This window comes from Amblyomma maculatum, chromosome 3 (assembly GCF_055883805.1).
Source record: "Amblyomma maculatum isolate TAMU_Amacu chromosome 3, ASM5588380v1, whole genome shotgun sequence".
NCBI lineage: Eukaryota > Metazoa > Arthropoda > Arachnida > Ixodida > Ixodidae > Amblyomma > Amblyomma maculatum.
In genome coordinates, this window is record NC_139346.1 from 196,249,548 (window position 1) to 196,266,031 (window position 16,484).

At 40.6% G+C, this 16,484-nt stretch overlaps 1 protein-coding gene across 1 annotated transcript; it reads right to left on the reverse strand.

The window, feature by feature from the left end:
- Positions 1–125: 125 nt before the first annotated feature.
- On the reverse strand, positions 126–11,621 carry Rad1 (Radiation insensitive 1). Its single transcript, XM_084599165.1, has 7 exons — positions 11,377–11,621; positions 10,526–10,681; positions 10,166–10,251; positions 7,702–7,936; positions 7,228–7,292; positions 5,343–5,487; positions 126–263 (listed from the first exon to the last, which is right to left on the reverse strand). The coding sequence occupies exons 1-7, from the start codon at positions 11,482–11,484 to the stop codon at positions 237–239; spliced, it is 822 nt and encodes a 273-aa protein (XP_084455291.1). The 5' UTR covers positions 11,485–11,621; the 3' UTR covers positions 126–236.
- Between the last annotated feature and the right edge of the window lie 4,863 nt (positions 11,622–16,484).

Sequence of the window (16,484 nt, forward strand, 5' to 3'; positions counted from 1 at the left end):
ATTTGTGTTGAATTTCACGCTGATAGTAAAGTACTTCAAGGTTAAGTATACAAAACAGATACAATATACAGAAAATAGACAAAAGGCATCTCTTAACGTGGTGCACAGTTTTTAGAACTGGCGAAATTAGTAAATACAGGCAGATAAAGTATATCAAATTTATTTCCGAAAAGCGTTGCACTCTCACTAGCAACTGTACAAAGAAATAAATCCTCATGACGAGTGCACCGGCCATTTCACAACTCCTCTCGGTTTGGAACACACTGCAAGAAAGAGAAACAAAACAAAAAATCAACTGAATTAATCATACACTGACCAGAATGAACACGCCAGCAGTGACAATAATTGAATATGAATACAAATATTAACTCAGAGCAAGAATTCACATCTTCAATACTAAATACAAGTGGCATGCCTTGATTTCAAACCTTGCCCATGCAGAACGAAAGCATTGCATGCAATCGCCTTGCCAGGGAAGTTAACAGACACCCACTTTGATGTCGTCCCTTCACATACACTCCGAAGGCAGGGCAGGGTGGCTGGCTCAACAAAGAGAGCTCGACAATACTTTCTTGGTAGGACTGCAACGCTACCACCAGCTCTCCCCCAGAACTTCCTGTTTGGTTTTTCTCTTCACATTTTTGGTCACAATGTGTCAACCAGCTTTTCAGTCCTTTCACCCATTTTTGCAGCGTCCTAAATGCCATTTGAACAGCTGCATTTGCCTCCATAAAAGTTTGAAAATAAATGAAAAGTGTCTCCCCTAGTGTTATTCTTTTTACTCTTGGTTTGCTTTTCAGTTTTTATCCTTTTTGAGAAGGTTACAATTAAGACATCTTAATTTTGGGTTCATTTCCCAAGTACAAAGCAACCAAGTTCAAGTTCACCCTTTGACTGTCGAATATTCCAAAAAAAGTTCACCCCCAGAGTCAAATTTCTTTATAAATGCTATGCGCTTAGCGCAGTACCCATACGGCAATAAGAGTCACAGGGTTAATAACCAGCCAATCAGAAAGATGGTGCTCAATCTGGCTGCCACCTCATTTTTATAGTCAAATATCGCCACTGCATTTCAGCACCATATGCACAAAACGAGTGTTTCTGGAGAAGATTCAGATTTTGAATAGTATTACGATTTCAGCAATCTCTTTGGGCATTCTGGTGTTCCATACTATGTATACAAAGAACAAAAGCCACATGCTCCATTGATATCACAGGACGCCTTCAGTCTCACTTATATATACTCCTGCAAAAGAAAAAAAAATAAATAATTCGGCTGTCAATGCATACCAGAAACAAGGGTTAGCATATCCAGCTACAAAATCTTTAAAATCAATTTCACAGCTAACAGATGAAGAGAACAGCCGTGGTTTAGTAGGAAAAAAGTGGTAAAAGTACTCATGCAAGAAAAAAAAAACCTCAATAATGCTGAATATCCTTAGCAATGCAAAACCATAATTCGCTCTTTCCTTTATTTTTGAAGATGATCTTATCAAGAACCCCACAGAGGCAGATTTGGTTTGCTTGAAAACTGACCTGTAGCAAAGCATTCCACATGAATGTCTGAAGCATTTTTTTCTTTCAAATGAGCCAAGTCCGCCACAAAAGAAACCGACAAAAATGCAAAAGTTTCTTATCCACATAAACCATAGTGTTATCGAAGCTTCTAAATGATATATATATATATAAGCTAGAGCAACTATACACCACGGCATCCTATAATATGCAAATAATTTGCTAAATATAATCATGTAAGCTTTGGAATTGGCTCTTTTCAATATGAAACTAGATTTCACATATTTTAGTTCCAAAGCCCTTATTTTTACACTATTATTCAAGCTTATGAAATGTTGCCTAAGAATGATTACACTGTGAACTGAGCACCATTGACAATTAAAACACTCACTATAAGCAATGAAGGACACTGTTGTGCTTCGTCAACACAAGCAAATGTTTTAAAACTTCTCTAAAAGCTTCTAAAGGCACAAGTACTGATGTGGCAGCTTTCTCTTCTTGCATTCTTTCTGTCTAATTTTGGTTCCTGGATTTGGTTAATTCGAAGAAAAGAAACTTAATTGCGTGCTAATCTTAAACTTTTTGAATATGTTGCTTGCCTCTAATTGTGAAGGTGTCCCTTCGCTACGAAACTGTTGAACAAAGCTTCCACCTCCATAAAAAAAAAACGCAGAGCAAACAAGTGTTTGTACATATACTCCACTGGTTATTACACAGCCTCAGCCTGTTAACAGTTATCTAAGGACTAATTACAAGGCTTGCTCTAAAACTAATGGCTCTTTTTTATTTTTGAGAACTAGGAGAGAGACACGACTGTGTTCGCAATGCACAAAGAAAGCTGCAATATTCTACCACTCAACATAGTCTACATCATCAGCTATCCATTGTCATGACTGACGAATGTTAGCAGCTATAACAAGCTTGTGAAAAGTGTGATGCACCTCGAGGAAAGACAACTTTCCAGAGTCTTCCCTAAAAACATGTTACTCACAGTCCACTCCAACAAGTAGGGAAGCAAGAAAAAATTCTGAGAGTTGTTTCATTGTCCGCATTATCTGTACTGTCCAAGTGCACTATTCTTCCTCCAAATATAACCTAGAATATCATAAACTGGAATTTGCTCACTGATCCGTACTGCTCTATTTGTACCCCTTTACTGCTCGATGCTACACGTCATGTTCTCTTCCACTGCTTGCTACAACACCCTCAGCCTTTTTTGTTGGCTTTCTTTTAAGCCTTGGCCACATTAGCAGTACACAAAGGATAGTATAGTGAGTATAAACGGAATGCATTAGTTTTAACATGTTCACTGCAGTGTGGGCTACCAGTGGGCATGTTATTTATTCTCGCTGTTTGATCACGAATACTGGCCCATATGATGAAGCTATGGGAAAGATTGTATTCTAAGATCTAAGAAGAAGGACCACACAATAAAATCTTTCCCAGTTCTTCACTGTGTTACCCAATATTTCTAGCTGCACAGCATAAATAAATGTTGACCCAACTGTAAACAACAATGCAGTGAGAAAGTTAACGTAACAGCATTAGCAGCCCCATCACAGAAAAATAAACATTGCTGATCCTATGAGTCTCCTGGCTGGAAGTGATAACTATGCATTTTGACGTGTATTATACTGTGTCCATGGCAACACCTCTAGACACCTTCAAAGAAACGCCTAACCACAGGACAGATGATCCGAAGTGATACCTGGCTCTGGCTGTTATGATGCAATTCGGCATTTCTGTGAATTTTTAGATTTCTTTTAATAGAGAAAGCTGCTACTTACCCCGCAGAAGTAAGTGCCAAATGCACTCTAACTCATTCATACCCTGTTTCTTATTATTAGGTGTGTGCAAATATGGGAAATTTTAAATATGAATCGAATATGTTTGTTATTCAATCCGTATTATTTGACAAAACTCAATATTCATAACTTTTCTAATACACAAAAATTGCCGAATACTACGGCAAAAGTTTTCGAATTCAACTCAGTTTCACTGCATTCTTCACGTCACCACAATGGCATACCGCATGAATTGTGCAGTGAAGCACCTTCAAAATTGACGGGGTCGTTTTGCGGAGAGACACCTTCCCTTTAGAAAAGACTCTCACTTCACTTCTCACTTCAGTTTCTTCTCAAATACAGACAATCATGGTACAGGTGTTCATGGTGAGGAACAACACTGCAGAAAACACAGGACCGAGGCAAGGAGGCAACACAGGACAGTAATGACAACCAACATTCATTAAAAACATACTTGGCGTATATAGATAAGATGCACATATTCTACCAACAATCACAAAGTGGATGGGTGGACACATGTGAACATTGGCACATTACGGGCATCTCATCCAGATGAGCCAAGTGTTTTTAATAGACGTTGGTTGTCAGTAGCGCCCTGTGTTGTCTCCTTCCTTCTGCTCTGTGTTTTCTGAAATGTTGTTCCTTACCATGTCCCACCAACTGGCCTACAACCAAGCCCTTTCTAGTACGGGTGTTTATCAGATAAAACTATTGTGAAGCAAAAGGTTCGCGGCAGTTTTTTCAGGCCCATTTTATAATTCGAGCTTTCAGTTAATTCATATTATTTAGGTTCCTCAAAGGCCGAATTAACTAGTTTACTGTATCCAGCAGTGACTTGATAGCCCCATCCCGCTTCATGCAGGTCCTTCCTGTACAAAAACAGGTATACAGAACGCTGTATAATATTTATACTGGCTTTTTAAGAAGGATATACACTTCTGTGCAATTCTATATTAACTTTACTTCTGAAATAAAATAGACAAAGAATGTTTGCTACTCTATAATTTTCCATTTCTTTCACTGATCAGGTATTTACTGTCCGAAGGCCTTTTTTTTTTCCATATTCATATTTGAAAATTTCAATATTCATACACTTCTAGTAGACACATTATGCAAAAGGCTTCTACTACAATAGAACAACATTTTTTGTGATGTTTGCGGACGATCCACGATACCCAATCATGTGCTTATAATCTGCCCAAGGCAGAATTTGGAAAGCAAACTTTCACTCGAATGGACATACGATATAAAGTTGTGCATGACTTCCTTCAATTTCAAGAACTGAGACTTTGCACCAGCGAAGCTGCTCTTGAACCCAAATGGGCATTCCTGTGCATTGCAAGCTTAATTAGGTTGACTCATGTGACTTTATTCCCTTCTTTTCATTGTTACTCCTCTATTCACTTAGTTACTTTGCACTGTTTGCCTCTGATTCTTTCATGATTGTCCGAAGGCCTTTTTTTTCATATTCATTTTTGAAAATTTTAATGTTCATACACATCTAGTATACACATCATGCAAAAGGCTTTTACTGCAATAGAACATTTTTTGTGATGTTTGTGGACCATCCACGATACCCAATCATGTGCTTATAATCTGCCCAAGGCAGACTTTGGAAAGCAAACTATTTGGCGCTTTCACTCGAATGGACATACGCTATACAGTTGTGTATGACTCCCTTCAATTTCAAAACTCAAACTTTGTGCCAACAAAGCTGCTCTTGAACTAAAATGAGCATTCCTGTGCATTGCAGACTTAATTAGGTTGACTCATGTGGCTTTATTCCCTTCTTTTCATTGTTACTCCTCTATTCACTTAAAGTTACTTTGTACTGTTTCCCTCTGATTCTTTCAAGATCCTTAACTATGCAGACTACACCTTAACTATGTTGCAAGGCTCAATTTCATACACAAATTTACTGATCTTCACCAGCCATCTTTCAAGACCAATGATAATAATACTACCACGAATATATGGGAAAGTATCTAAGGTGGAGGATAAAGAAGCTAAAAAGGAACTCACATAATACTCAACGAATGTGGCGGTGCCCTCATCTGTGCGTATGAGGAACTGGAAGCAGAGTAGCCCCAGCTGGTCAGTGCGAATGGCCACTTTGCTGGATAGGTTCAGTGCCTTGATGCATGGCTTCATGAGATTTAACCGGTACCTAAACCAAAGGAGATCAGAGGAAAAGTACCAGTTTATCTGGTGACCATACGCATCAAATGCATGCGGTGAGAATAGCCAAGGGCGTTTTGGAGCAGGCTGTGTAGCAGGAGAAAACTGAATTTTGAGCGGCTTCCTTGTGTTTTGTAGCAGCAGTCCGATACTCGAAGACAACATAAAAGTGCGAATAGAGAGGGTTTTTAAAAAATTACAATGCACTGCGCAAAGATTTGAAACGCGGCGGGATTCTAGGCAGTTGTCTTAAGCCAAGTCAGGGTTCTTATTTGCCGAAATTATTGTTTACAAAGCAGTTAAACTGTATCATTAACATTAGCACAAACTTTTGTGCACAAAAGTTGTGAGTTTAGCTTCTATTAATATAAATTTGCTTCCTACATCAAAGTTCGAATTAACGCGGTTCTACAGCACAAGCAATGCAAAAGTTCAGATGTTAATCCTGCTGCTAGAGCGAGCGTGGTGGAACTCCCTGCAAGTGAGCCATCATCTGGAGTGCACCCAAAACTTTCCTCGTGGTCTTACATTGAACTTACGGCACATGTGGTGGGGCTACCCAAAAGCCTGTGGAATTGCTCCTTATAGACATAATCATGTAAATAGTGAACATGGACCATTTTCTCATAGTATGCCAGGCCTAGTAGTACCTCGTGTTAGTGGCTTTTACGAAAAGGACAAGCGATTAGACGGTCCCTTCAGTGCCTATAGACTTCACTTGTCACAGGCAGATAAAATATTTTGCAACCAGAGATAATATTCACCGAAGTATGCATATTTACAGAAAATTAGCATGCCTTTTGTGCTTCACAACATACTAACTAGCCGTTTTCAACTCTACATACACTGTTTAGGAGGAAACAAATTTCCCTTGTATAAGACAAAAATGGCAAGCCGTTCCCCAAAGGGGTTATGCTTGATATCATTTCTCTACCCTTGCTAAAACTGCATGTTTCTAAAGTGTAAATGATACACGTACAGTGCAGGAGATACATTATATCATCTGGAGGAAGAAAAAAAGTATCTGACAAAATGGGTAAAGAATGCAATTATAAGCCTCGAACACTGTTGCTTCAATGGAGGAATAGGCTAGTGCTCTGCTTTTGAATGTGTATGACGGCACTTCGAATCCCCTTTTGCTTGTATTTTTTTTTCATAATTTAACTCGTACAAATTGTTGGTCATTTATACATTACACTGTGTTGCCCAGAGGCATTTAAGTGAAAAGTATTTTTGCCACATTTTCCTTTTTTGCTCAAGAAATAATTACTGCCTACAAAATAACTTTCAGTTTCCTCCAGGGTGCTCATCACCTATTAGATAACGTGCTTTGGAGCCAAAATTGCTATTAAAATGGCTTCAGGAAACCAAGGACATAGATGAACTATAGTACAGTTAGCAGTCTGCAAATGTACATACTAAAAATGCTACACTCATGCTGCCTTACAGTTTTACTGTCTATCAATGCACCAACCTTGTTCTCTTAAGGTTACTGTTTGGACACTACCACTTCTGGCCTTTATTAAAGCAAATATGGCAACCCAATGGACCAATAGACCAATAGCTTCACTGCCATTGCCGTATCTTCTTCAGCTTTATTAAGTTTGCTGTTCAAAACCTGCCAAGCTTTATCTCTGAGCTTTCAGAGTTTGATAACCGTCTGCATACAGTAGTGTTTTCAAAGACGTATTCAACCACCTAGTCCAGCATAAAACAGCGTGCAACTCACACATTTTTCTGCTCCTTTTTGCATTGGAAGGAGTCCACATAGTCTGACTCCTTGGAGTAAGCCACCTGTGTTATGCATAAACAACTCAACATAAGCAGTGACGGAGAGGACAGGGGAGCAGAGGGCAGAAAATTCTTGTAAAACGCAGAGCAAAATGAACAAGAGTTAATGGGAAGCCTTAAGTTTCCCCTCAACACAAGCAGTGATATACGACAACTTCGTATCATATACGTTAATACTCTACCAAAGAATAAATAACAAACATCTGTAAATCAGAATGTGACACAATCTGCAATTACAGCTCGGCAAGTGCATGCGAGAGAGATTTTAAATTTCTTGCACTAAATGTCAGTACTGCAGATTGTTTGCAAGAGAATTTTTTTTTAGAATGAGAAGTTAAAGTGAAAGTAAATGTGAATGACAAGTAAAAGCAAAAACCACCGGGTTATGAAAGAACCATTCTTTAAAACTTACCTCAACAGTGCCTGCTGGTCCGAATGTGCTCAACCTGAAGTAAGGCTCATTTGGAGATATAAACACCTCCAGGTCTTCACTAGAGGCATCAAGCTCTGACCACACCTCTTTGATGCTTTCAGATTTCAGTATGACAACATTAATTACATTGTCTTTAGATAAATCAAAGTTCATGACACCTTCGGACTCCAATGTTCGTATCTTGCAGTCAGTGACAACACCACCTTCTTCAAGGCTGCAAGAATAAGCATTACAGTGTTACATAAACTTCCTCTAACTGCTATTTTACGGTAATAAAAATGTGATGCACCACTACAAACTCAAGTATTAACCCAATGGCACGACATGACACTATTATGTAAGGATCGACATCTGTAGACGCATGGCAGGTTGTTCAAGCAAAATGATTTCGCTAAACCGTCTAGGCCATTCCCTTCAAAGCATTTAGGGGGCATAAAGTTATGAGTGCACTGTGAAGTTGTAACTTCAATGCCAAACCGTACAATCAAATACCAAAACAAAGCACAAAGCTTGGCGATGCTTCCTTTGCAGACGAAAATGAAGTAGTCAATCCAGTCTAGATGAACAATTACAAATAATGTTGAAAAAATAGCTGCCCAACTTTAAAGCAGGAAGCCACTTTGAAAACTTAATGTTTTCGAAAAAAAAAAATCAGTTTTTCAAATTTTATTTCATGAAATTACACAATCATTTCTGAATGACTGCCAAGAAAATTATGCTTCTAAGTGAAATTGTTCCAAGGATACAGCCAAATTTGTGACCGCCCATGCATTTTGCTCGTCCGAAACCGAATCTGCAAAAAAATTAGGCTTTCAAATATAACTGTTCCAAGGATATCCAAATTTGAACCTGCTAGTGCATTCTGCTATTTCGACATGGCATGGAAATCTGGTTTCCACGTACGAAAAAATATTTTCCTGCTTAGGTGGTCTTGAATTTTTTTTTTTCCTTTCTAATTTTTCAGTTTCCAATCATAACTATGTCTAAGCATGCATGTCTATTTTTGTTTGCGTTGGACAACAGAAACGTTCACAAGAAGGGCACAATGACATTTAGACTACCTAGGTAAGTAGTGTACAGTGCAGCATTTGGTACCTCATGTACTTCTAAGATTTAACCTCATTATTTAAGTGCTCTAACCACATTGGGAAGGTGACAGGTTGTCTGAAAGCTTGAATGGCAGGTAACAAACAGTGCAAAGGAAATCCTCCTGTCAGTCTACCAATGCCACAAGAAATTCATGGGGGAAAAAAGTAAGCAGTGCAGGGGTGAAAAGAATTAAAGCAACACTAAGGAAGACCAGAGCTACAAAAGTGGCTTTTAACCCTCCTGGAGATTGCTATATAATATATGTAGCTAAATTTATTCTTTTTTGTTTGTTTGTTTTTTCTTAAAATTCATTTTTCTGCCACTTCTGTTGATGCAAACATTCGTAACTTTTTTCTCCAAAAAGATATTTTATGAAACCTTGCACAATTATTCCTCACATACTAGGCTGTGCAATGAACTACAAAAGATAAAATTGTGCAGTAAGTGGCTTTTATTGTTGCGTTTGTTTTAAAACATCTATATTAAAAATCGCTATCTTGGTAATTACATCATTAAGAAATAATAGTTCATGATATGGTAATTATTTTGGTTCACTGCACAGCTGACATCTCCATGTGTATAACTGCAAAAGGAATAATCTTTGTGATGAGGTATCTAACTGCTGACAAGATGCATATTCAGTACATTTTGCGACAATAAAGACGCAATTTTTTTCTGTTGTTTAAACACTCTCGTTAGAACACCAAAATGCAATCTTTAGTACAGACAGTTAATTTCCCCTTTCTTGTTGATTTTTTTTTCTGATAACTAGCCTCCTACCTAATCAAGCTTTGAGCTAACTAACAAGAACCCTTACTCACTTGCATGCAATCTAGACAATATGATAGAACAACTAGTAGAGCAAAACACAGACCCTAGCTACCCTAGCTGTAGCAAAAATATGGCAGCACAGAAAAAAGGCTCACATTCAACGTTCCCTTTCCCTGACTGAATAATGACATAAAAATGCAGCATTTATTTGAACAATGCAGTTCATTAAGCTAGACATCTAACAAGTGCAAAATAGAAAAGGACAAACTGCATTGCCAAACACAAAAAAGTATTTACTGTGCCAGTTAGGTAGGAGCCAACCAAATGAAGAGTAGAAACTTAGTAACTAACACTGATGTTATGCAATTACAAAACTTGGCTCTGTACTGACAATGTTTCTAAGAATAAATTACATAATGTTATCCTTCTAGTGTGTGTTATCACTTGAACCATAAATTCCCTATGCATATACACAGTCATGAATGAATACCTCCAAAAAATGAACTGCAGCCGCATGCCAGCCCATTTGTGCACTCGATTAGAAATGCATAACCATTGATATAAACTGATAATGCACGCTCACAACATCACCAAAGGATTTCCATGACCTCCATAACAGAGCCGTGTCGAGACAGGTCCACCCATGGACCCAAACATTGTGAGACATTCCTGTATGGGGTGAGACGCACAATATTAAATTAGGCAAAGCAGCCAACTGCTCTCCTTTTTGAACTGATAATTCTATTAATAGCAGTCTTTCCCGACAAGCGAAATTGGAACACTAGGTGCATGCAGACATACGTAATGTAGCAACAAGACACGATAGTTATAGCGATGTAAAAGCGGAAGCATCCGGCAGGAATTAAAGAACATTACAAACTTACAACATATTACTTTAGTACTCGATGGTACTTCATTTCATATTTAAAGGCTAACAACTCACCAGCCATATAGATAAGCTAATGTCGAACGACAGCGTCGGCTCCTTGAGTGTATAGCTGTCAAAGAGCTCTCTCTGAACGAATGCGATTGCCTGAACACATTTGCCTTCTTGGGCGATGACTCGGATACCGACTTCGTTTATTTCCACCGTAGCAACCTGCAAACGAGTCAGACATAAGCGAGAGCCACGTTACTGCCTGGTATCCTGATGACAACAAGGCATATTTATTTATTTATTTATTAGTACCTCACAGGCCCCGAAGAGCATTGGGTGAGGGGGGCAAATCGGTGCAAGAATATCGTACAAGAACGCGGTACAAGTCAAATACAAGAAAGGAACACGAAATTTATACAAAACCGAGTTAAAATAACATCAGACACGAGACACGAAAAACAACGTTAAGAACAAATGAAACTGTTGTACATTTCGAACATCACTATGGCAATAGATGTATACATAGATGTTTTTTAAACTCACCAGGATCAATGAAAGAGATTATGTTGTCAGGAAGATCATTCCAGAGTTTTATTGCTCTAGGTAATGCAGAGGAATTAAACGACAGGGTCTGCCCATATATCCGGTTGAAGCTGAGTTGATTGTGTAAGCGTTGTGAAGAGCGGAAAGGTGATGCCAGAGGTAACAACGAAGGACGGGCGTGAACATATTTATGGAATAAACACAGAAGTGAAATGGAGCGACGAATTTCAAGTATCTGTATGTCATTAAGGTTTTTAAGCTGGGATACACTTGCGAGGGGACTATAATTGCTAAAAATGTACCGGGCAGCTCTGCATAATACTGAGTTATGCAAAACTACTAGGTTACACACAAGAAACTCACGGCAAACGCACATCTTTAATACTTATTCCTCGCAAAAGTTGTGACAAGTCCTTGGCGTTGTCGAGTTTGGCGACGAACGAGTACTCGACGTCAGCTGAGCTGTTCTGATCCTGACTCATTTTGCAGTCAAGACGAAGCTTGCTTCTAGAACGTCATAATAATAAACAAAAGTCACGCAACTCCTAACTTTCCTCCAGGATGGTTTGCCGCCGCTCGCTAAACTGAAAAATAACTGACTTGGCTTGACTTGGACTCAGTTGTGAATGTAGCCAACAAAAAAGATTCCGAAACTAACATCTACATGTGCTGTTTATCACGCTAGACGGCGTTACTGTCGTAGCAGTTGTCCTACGCGCGAAATTTATAAAAGCATCCTGTGCGTTTTCATTTTCGCACCCAAATAATGTCTTTCCACAAGTGATAGATAAAGTGTTGGCCTAGCGCACCTAGAAGCCATTAACAGATTGTACATACCTGCCTGTAAACGCTGTAAATATGTGAGAGAAACTACTGATTGTGAACTACTGAATCGCTGAACAACCGTGATGCGGAGGCACGCAAACTCTCCTTTACGCCCTTACAGTTATAAAAAATGCTTATCGAGCGAGAAATAGCCAGAGAGCAGAGTATGCGGCTGAGGTACGGGGCACCCACCGTAAGGTGAACAAAGCAAAGAAAAACGCATACCAGTGGATATCATTGTTTTATTTAATCATTAGCAATATCAGCCTGACTACACCAGGTGCAGGACAAAATAAAGCCTCTTTTATATTCCTCCGATAACCCCGGTCCTGTGGTAGCTACATCCATTTGTCTGGACCAGCAGACTCCCTAATCTGATCCGCCCACCTAACTTTCTGCCGCCCGCTGCTGTGCTTGCCTTCCCTTGGAATCCAGATTGTCACCCTGACCACCGGTTATCCTGCCTTCGCATTACGTGATCTGTCCATGCCCATTTCTTCTTGATTTCCACAGAATGTCGTTTATTCAGGTTCTTTCCCTGACTGATTAGACACGCTTTTAACTTGAAGCCTACCATTTGTTTCCTCCATAGCTTCGGGCGTGTTTTATTTGAAAAGAAAGTTTCCAGGCTTCCTTTAAGTTCAGTATAAATACGGAAGGAGTTGTCAGAGCGACCATGAAACCTGATGAGAGAAAGCTGCGGCAACAGTTTTGCTTTTAAACCGAAGAAATATTAGTTAGCTCTAAACTAAGGCTTCACACAAGAAACAACGTTTCTGGAGGCTCGATGGGGGAAAAAATGGATCCTATGGCTAATGGGGGTGGAGATGGTGACAGTGAGGCGATGACTCTGGTTGAAAGGACGGCTTCCTTGCTAGGGGTAGGAGTGGTGCTTCTGGAGACTAGCTGGGTTTGACACTGTGTCTTTTAATTCGATGTCGTGGTCGCTGGAAAGCAGAATTGGATAGAAGGGGAAAAGCATGGTTGGTACTCCTGTAGGGAGACGAAATATAAGGGTGAGGTGAGCGAATTTGTGGGTTTGCAGCCCTCAAACCTAAAGGAGTGTAGTAGAAAAGGTGAAGACTTCCCTGATCGAGGCTTCAAACAGACAATGCCGGTATTTTCGCCAAGTTCCACTGTTACTGCTGTCACTATAAAATAATTTAATTTACTCTTCACAAACTACATGCACTGCACCTACATTTCGCTTCGCGTGCTTTCCGTTAATGCTGCCAATAGGCTGGATTCATGGCGCCAAACTCATACGTACCCCTTCTTCCGTACGACCTGTCATACAGCATGCAATGGACATGACTTCACATTACTTACATCCCATCCTCAAACAGTTCGGGGTACCTTCCAGAACGTACTAAACTGGGGAGAACAGGCATAGCATTTGATAAGAGACGCGATGATCACTCTCCGCAAATTACAGAAAGTAACAAGAGCTGCTCACAGTTTTAAAAGAAAGAAGAAAAGATGGAAGATGGGAACAGGCATGGTTTGTACAACCTGCTTTTTTTTTTAATTCTGGAGAGTGCGATATGTGTGTCTGCGATGTCGGCCTGCGCATGCTGATATATTTATTTATATTCTCTGAGACATATTGGAATAAAACTCGGTAGCAACTCCTGGCAATCGTCTTTTGTATATATCTCCTATCCGTCCCTTCATCCATGTTATTTGTGCTAACTTTACAATTTATAATAATGCCTGCGTAGAACTGGAGTACCTTGGAGTTCATCTTCAGATTGACTTATAACATCATATGCTTAGGAGCAATCTCAAGCACACAAATTTTTAAGCTTCACTTTAAGAGTAGGCTCAATAGCACGTTTAACAACGCCTTTCTGCATATTAAAAAAAAACTGTACATTATCAAATTTTTAAATTTATTGCTGTAACATCAGAGTAGGTCATACGCACCACAATGAGTTCACTAAAACACTTGATACAAAGGAATCTAGTATTATGGGGATTCTTTCAAAAAGATAATTCTTTTGAAAACTCAGTCATGCGTACTTAAGTTTATCAATGTATTAGAGAATGTGACCAATCGGAACATTTTATATTATATGTGTTGCATGCAAACTGTCTCACCTCTAACTATTCGGCCAGTTTGCATATTTTTGTGTAATAAATCCAATAAAGAAAAAAAAAGTTCTCTGTAGGCTATACGTTGCATGCTGACCTGACATTCAGAGGGCCTGGTTTCGGACACCAGCGGCGACAAATTTATTTCAATAAATTACTTCTAGTTTCTATGCTGAGCTGAGGTGCGGAATGGACGCGTTTAGCTCGTGCAGTGTCCAGGCCAACGATGGCTTGCGTCGGTGGCCAGTGGTGCCTGGTGGACAGTTCGGAACAGTGCTGTTAAGGCGTTCTTTGGCTGGCAGGTGTCTCAACATGGCAAGCCAGTCTCCCACAAAGGCCATAGCTGGCTTTTGGTGTAGTTGTCCCTGAGGAAGCTAGTCCAGAGAATGTCGTGGACGTGACGGCCGCTGTTATTGGAATTGTAGAAGTCTTCTGCGTACAACATTTTGGAGGTCGCAACTTCCAGGTGACCGTCAAGAGTGACGCCGCTATGGCTAACATCGTGGACTCGTCATTGAACGCGTCTCCATCGTTCCCCTGAGCCGACAAGTGACTCAGGCGACTGTGTTCTTCTTACCGGCCCTCGTGCCGAGCGAAGCCCTTTCCAAAGCTCTTGCTCTTTACGACAAGGTCTTGCACATCAACCGAGGCATCATGACATCGCGTACGTCCCAGAAGATCAAGATGAAGTCAGAGTCACCTGTCCCCAAAGCGTACGCTCTGGTGCGTGATTCTAAAGTCACTCGATAATTATCGAGGGATCTACGTGATTCCTCGGAGCAAGGTCACCGGCGACATTTAGTGGAAATATTTTCTAAACGAATGAGAACACATTTAAAGGCCACTGTTCTTGTCGTTTTTGTGGCGTAATGGATTAACACTACTCATCTCAGCAACTGATACTGTGTTGCGAAATTGTTTTTTGTTTTAATTCACGACGTTCAATAAGTCACCAACAACTGGCGTGTTCCCATTTAGGTTGCATTATGTGATGTTTTTGTTTATTAATATCACAAAAAATCATCCGTGAACAGAGCCACGAGGGGACGGTATGACAGCAGTTATACTAAGTAATTACCTTCACTGTAATCATTTCCTGCCTTCAGTGAGTGTATGTTACCTTTTTAGCCCTTTAGGTTGCGTTCAAAGACACCTTTCAGTACCAACCCGTATGACAGCGGTTACACTAAGCAATTACCTTCCCCGTAAACACCTGCCTTCAGCGAGTGTATGTTACTTTTAGGTTGCATTCAGAGACACTTTTCAGCTACAATCGCCGTTTAACTCGCTGAGAGCGTCATCTGCTAAAATGCGCCTACGGGATATGGTTTGGTAATACGCGTCGCGGCACCCAGTGTCCGGGTTTCAAAAGATCTCAACAGCATTCCTGAACCCACGACTGCCCTTCAAGACATCCAGGTTTCTGCTCTTTTATCAATTAATGATGAAAAGGCTCCGACATCTGCAATGCCCACCTCAACAGACAAGATGCCTGCAACGTGCGACGCGGACCTACCAACTGGTTCAGATCCGTCGGACGCTCTATTGCAAACGTTCCCAGTAAGCACCGAAAAGCTAGCTGCTACGAACAGCGCCTGCAAAGCCACCCGCCGCTCCGGGAGGGGTGAGCGTCTCGCTGTTTGCTGGTGATATCACGGCTCCCGCAGTGGCCGGAGATGATCGTCGTCGACTCCGAATCGTCTGGTGATCGACGACGAAGAAATTACACCTTGTCAAAGAGAAAAATTGTCTACCGAAGTCGCATCTCTGCCGTCCGCTTCAAGTGCTGCGTTGTCGGACATGCTGGAGGTCGATATGGAGACATCCTCAAGTTTCAACTTGAAGCACCCTCACGCCCCTCGGCGTCTGACTCGGACTCCTCAGTAGGTCGACCCAGGAGGCCTTGTGCTTTCTCGGGTCAGATCCTTCGAAAAAAGTGAGGTTGTTTTGCGCCGTTTTTGGCGCGCATGGTTATTGTTGTTGTCTACCAAAAAAAGCATATTTGACGTATACCCACTCAGGGAGATCGGCCAAGAATTGGGCAGCAGAGAAAGTTCTTAAGGCAAAGGCCTTTGATGGCTGACAGTCGCGGCCATGATCCTGTCCGTCCGGCCACGAGAAGGGTCAGCACTTCGCGAGATTCCACGAGATACCGAGAGGTTGTGACGTTATGACCTGGTGACGTCATCGGGCAGTCTACACTGAGGAAGTTAGGTAAAAATAAATGAACAAATCCTGTCTCCACCGGGAATCGAATTTCAATCCCTTGGATCCCCAGCCGAGCGCTTTAACCAACTGCGCCACGCCCAGGATATTTTTCTTTATTGCCGGTCAACAAAGAACATACAGGCATAAAAATCACTAGCCTACCTTTGGCTAAAGCGATGTATTAAACCTTTTTCATGTTGACAAATCTGTCGATCACATCCATCCACTGACGCTGCTCAGGTCGACCAAGGAGAAAATCTCTGAGAACTGTTACACTTTCAATGAAGTTGTCCCTGACAGATCGTACATTTTGTTCTCTGTGCCTCATGCCATCAGTGTTTTCCAAATGCTGTGG

What these genes read in the sequence shown, in the direction of transcription:
- Rad1 (XM_084599165.1), bottom strand. Translation starts at nt 11,484, where the DNA reads ATGAGTCAGGATCAGAACAGCTCAGCTGACGTCGAGTACTCGTTCGTC. An exon ending in GACCAGCAGGCACTGTTGAG is followed by an intron (nt 7,293 to 7,701) that starts GTAAGTTTTAAA and finishes TGCATAACACAG; the next exon opens with GTGGCTTACTCCAAGGAGTC. An exon ending in CCACATTCGTTGAGTATTAT is followed by an intron (nt 264 to 5,342) that starts GTGAGTTCCTTT and finishes TCTTTCTTGCAG; the next exon opens with TGTGTTCCAAACCGAGAGGA.